Genomic DNA, 5,344 nt, shown 5'->3' on the forward strand with positions numbered 1-5,344 from the left:
TGTTACTTTTTGGCAGTACACTTTAGTAAGTGAAATGATATTATAAAGAGTCAAATTAACTCTAACTTCTCTGAACAAAATAGTTCATAGGAATATAAAAACCATCTACGACACAATAATTGCCAAAGTTATTGTAATGCAATTCCTTAATGAATCTATACCTGTTTCTAGACCTTTTCCAAATATATACTAAATTAAAAATTTTAATTTTAGATGAATAAACCCTAAAACTAAAGTTACATCTAGATTAGGTCTAAACCTAGCAAATATACAAAACCAATTCTTGAAATAAAAATAATATAATTCATTAAAGAAAACTAAAATAAACAATAACTGGATTTTTACATTAGACTAGTTGATAACATTTGAAATATACTAGTATTTTAAGTATATCAGATAAAGTAAATCATACATTAGGTTTTTAAAGTTGGATATTTTTACTATATAAAAAGTTACAATTTTATCATAGGAGTGAGAAGATAGGTTAGTTTATGAAAATGTGGTGCTTGAATATTTTCAGCACAGCTCCATAAAAAACGTGTCCTGTTCTTGTGAAAGCAGGCATTAACAGCATTGCACATCTAAATTTATCCAGCAGAGGGCACTGTATAAATCTTTTATTTTTATCCTAATTCTGTTTCTCAGCGATTTTTAAAGTTCATTAATTCTATACTTAAATATAGTATTATATGTATACTTTCTAATTCAGTGTGACTTGATGTGATATAATTCTATTTCAGTTACAAGTAGGCAAAGAAATCCTAACATTTACCTTAAATATATTGCATACTGCCATACACATATTCTTTAAAGGAACATAATTACAGATATTATATTATAATATAGCTCATTTAATCTTACTTTTGAAAGATTAATATAGCTCATTTAATAAACTTTTGAAAGTGAGATGGATAAAACATGCAAAATTTGAAGACTCTCAGAAGCTAAGCAGTGAATCAAAATTATTAATGAAAGATGTGTTTGCATTTCTTCCCAATCCTTTGATCCTTTATTAATTATTATGACCTTACAGTAATTGGAAGTATACTTGGACATTTAAACAGAAAACTGTTCAAAATAATTCTTAGGGGTGAAAGGTCTTGAAACACAAATATCTATGAATAAATACAAAGCATTTTAACTGTGGAAATTTTATAGAAAAATAATACATATTTTCTGAAAGAATTTATTGATATCAGAATATTTTGTTAAGTCCAAACAGTTAACTACCAACAATATGACTGCATGTAAATACACATTTTTATAATAGTCTATAAAATTTAGAGGCTTCCCAATTTTGTACTTCGAAATCAATTTCTTTTTATTTTTCTTGCTGCACTAAGGGTTAAACCCAGTGCATATCCTCTCAGCTACTTTTCCATTTATTTTGTTTATTTTTTGAGACACAGTTTCTTTCAGCCTCTAAACTGCCCACACTATGCTGGAACCTGTGACGCTGGTGCCTCAGCTACACCGATTCTGGGAGCACAAGAAGGAGACGCCATATCCACTTACTACACTTTTAAGTCTTCAGAAATATTCAAATGTTCAGAATAGGAGGAACTTCCAAACACTGAGTAATATTCATAAAACTGAACAGGATTCTACACTCAAATAATATCATAATTTTAGTCCAGCTGATTTGGAAACACTTCTAGGACAATGGTGGAAATAATTTCCTGAGTTTGCTCAGCTGGTTCTTTTGCGCTAGACAAGAAAAATTTCCCACAAGATGGGAACACACACACACACACACACACACACACACACACACACACAGAAAAACTCCTACGTTCACATCTTCATAAAAATCCTTGAGGAAATCATCCAAACACTAAGCATTTTATAGTATAATAATACTCAATTCTTACGTTCCTTTGTATTATTTTAAAAAAACCTGTAATTGCTTCATGTTGATTCTATGTATATATGGATTTATGGACACAAGAGCCATGACTCATGACATTGGAGGGATACTTTCTCAAAGGACACAGTCCAAAAATAAAACCAGAACTAAAACTCCCATCCTCTTCTCCCAATCTGTTTGTAGCTATCATTTATTTACTGAAATTCTGTTGAAAACTAGAGTTTACTTATCTGAAGGTTATTCATTTATTACAGGAAGTCAAAAAAGTACTTAGCATATATGTATAATGTAAGAACACAAAGGGGCATTCTGCTGTTACTAAAACTGGTACCTTAGACTATGAAAGATTACATCAAGGGAAATGCAACCTATTGTTACTGTTACACTGAGAATGGGCTTGAGAAAAGTGGATTATTATCAAAAGCTAAATCCTTCAAGCAATAAAAATATAAAGGATCAAATTTGACTGAGACTTTTAGACCTAGAAGAAATTGCCAATATGTATGCAAACATAAATTTCATTCTTTTTTTCTACTACTATTGGTTGCCTTTATTAGAAATTCATTCTTGATGGCAAAAAAGAATTTAATATATACACAAATGTTTGTGTAATCACTGTCTATTAGTAAACAAGTAATTTGAAAGCCAGAATTAGTAGTGCTAGAAAATTTGAGAGGAGCTAATAAGAAACTGGTTGACAGGATAGAAATGGTGGATAAAGCCCTTCCAATATTTGTGAAAGGCTTGGCTGTACACTTGTCACTGTTTCAGTCCAATTAAAGCAGAGAAATTAAAACCACTATATAAACCACATAATTATAATATATATATAGTTATTGTTCTTTATATTAACAGACTTATAAATAAGGAAGTGGAAAATAATTACTTTCAGATTTGACAAGCGCATTAAATTTTCCTGCACTAAGTGTTTCAGAAAAAATGTACAATGACTTTTGAGGTAAGATTAGTGAAGTGTTACACACAGGACATTTGCTTGCTGTCTAGCCAAGTCAAGCAACCCCTAGAACAGAACATGTGAGGGGGCCAGTAGAACATCCAAGTCAGTACCAAGGCCAAGCTCAAGAAAGGTGCATGCACAAGACTTCAGCCATCCCACTGCCAGCAATTCAGACACCCCTTAGCCTTGGTGCCACCGTAGCTGATGCTCTGTGTGAGAGACCAGCCATCCGTGCCACGCCAGCCTCCAGACTCAGGAATGTAAAACACAGTGGCTGGGACTCAGGGAAGCACAAGTTAGGCAACTTTGCTACAAGAGATAACTGGAACCTTGGGTCACTACCTCTAATATTACAAAAGGGACAGCCATTTAGCATCATATAACTAGAATTTATGAACACTAAGTGAGGATCCAGGTCATTGAGTAACAAGTCTATTGTTTTCCCTTTATACCACAATGGATGATATTTAGGAAATTCTTTTCTCTGATCAATATCTCTCAAAAATGTGATTGTCCTGTTAACATAAAACACATTTGTTCATTTTTACTATTACTGAAGTCCAATGATGGTGTAAAATAGATAATATGCTGAAATTTTAACCATACACCTAAGAATTCAAGGGCACTTAATAAGACTCTAGCAGAGATAATGAGAACATGGCTATAATAAAAGTCATTTTTAAAAAGGTGAAAAATTGACAAATTATAAATTGCTTTTCAAAATTCAAAATATGAATATATGTCAAAATCACTTTTAAAACTTCACAACACCATAACTACACATAGGTTAAATACAGTATCAAGTGACAAATTATCAAAATGTTCAACTTTAAAAGATTTGAATCTCAGGCTTGGTTAGAGCCAGTAATTAGCACTTACTCTCTTTCTTTCCACAAGGTTTGCTGGAACTCATTCAAATGGATCTGCAAAGTTGAAATTTTAGTTCCTTTCTCCTTCAAAGGCAGATTTATTGCTTGCAGTCTGAATCCAGAGACCATGTCACAGTTTCCAGGACCAATACCCTTGAATAAATCAGTAAAATCAGAATTGGTCTTCATTTCATTTAATTTGAAAAGCTCAATAAGCACATCTTCCTGGGGAAGGGGTAATTTTAGTCTTGAATACTTAAACTTCCCAGGAGGGAAATCAGAAAAAGTATTGTCCAAAGAAAATAAATATTATTAAATTTGTATTTTTAGTTCATGATCATTTCCTGAGAATGTTACTACATGGCCAATGTTATTACACGTAGTGTTATTACATCTCTTTCCTGTTGAAACTTGACTTTTCTGTGTTCTCTTATTATAATAAAGTAATACCTCAACTGTTCTACATCTTTTTTGTCTTCTTTTTCTAATCACAGCTAAAAATAGTTCTCAACAAACTTGAATAGCTGTAGAAACTTTTTGTACAAGTTTCTATGAATTTTTCTTTAAAGTTACTTTGTCACAAATGTCTTGAATGTTCCAAAACATAGCCAGCTGATTTTCTAAACAATATTTTTTCAGGACAGTATAGAACAAATTTTTAAGCAGGCCTTCAATATTTTAGTAGACTGTTACTTTATTCCAGTTCACTGGCTAATTTCAAATTGTGCTCAATATGTGCCTCTTAATAAAATGGGAATCCATTTAAAAGCATGGACTATTATAAAATACTGCTCCCAGATTCTATACCATATTTTCAAACTTCATTGAATTCATACTATAGATATTTGTCTATAATTTCAAATTTAGCTGGATTACAAGATTTAAAGAAAACCAGACTAAATTCAATAAAAAGCCAATGACATTTTATTTATTTTATTTTATTTTTTTACAGGACCAGGGATTGAACTCAGGCCCTTGCACTTGCCAGGCAAGTGCTTATTCTACTGAGCTATCTCCCCAGCCCCAACACTTTACTTTTTAAAATCTTATTTTAAATACTATGTGAAAGCCAGGTTGTCTAGTATTATTTATATTTCAATTATTTCTATAGTGCTTATGATAATTATATAGTTTTGAGAAACAAAGTAAGTCAGAAATTTTATTTAATACTCTCCTAAAATCTTTACTAATACCCGTTAAATAGTATTTTCACTGAATATACAGAGGTATGTATCATGAAATGAAGTACTAAAAATTGAAGCATACGCACATGTGAAAAATCCTTCACTTTCTCCAATTTAGTTTTCTGACTTTTAATAACACAGAGAGAGTTTGTGGATTCTTGACACACTATGTCATCTATGCTCTGTCATCGCAATAATTGTATTCAAATTTATATATTAATACAAATGAATTTTGAGAATACCATTTCCAATAATGTACATAAAGGTTTTAACAACCTGTACCATCAGATTTTAAAAAATTAGAAGACCAAATAAACAACATTTACATTTTTTTTCATTTACATTGAAACCTAATTTAAGTACAACATAAATTTCAGCCAAGTAGAAAGATCTGAGATTTCAAGCCAAGTTATAAAGCTGCAGGATATTAACCAAGGTTTTGAGAGATGGAAGTATATAGTCAAAG

The 5,344-nt window shown here is 31.3% G+C and overlaps 1 protein-coding gene across 1 annotated transcript in view; it reads right to left on the bottom strand.

The window, feature by feature from the left end:
- The window catches only part of Ccdc102b (coiled-coil domain containing 102B), a 129,981-nt gene that overhangs the window by 78,347 nt on the left and 46,290 nt on the right, over nt 1–5,344 (bottom strand). Inside the window, exon 3 of the mRNA XM_023723150.1 lies at nt 3,705–3,847. Coding sequence (XP_023578918.1) covers nt 3,705–3,847 — 143 coding nt within the window. The remainder of the gene's footprint in view (nt 1–3,704; nt 3,848–5,344) is intronic.

The sequence above is a fragment of the Octodon degus genome, unplaced genomic scaffold (assembly GCF_000260255.1).
Source record: "Octodon degus isolate 3935 unplaced genomic scaffold, OctDeg1.0 scaffold00097, whole genome shotgun sequence".
NCBI classification, from domain to species: Eukaryota; Metazoa; Chordata; class Mammalia; order Rodentia; family Octodontidae; genus Octodon; species Octodon degus.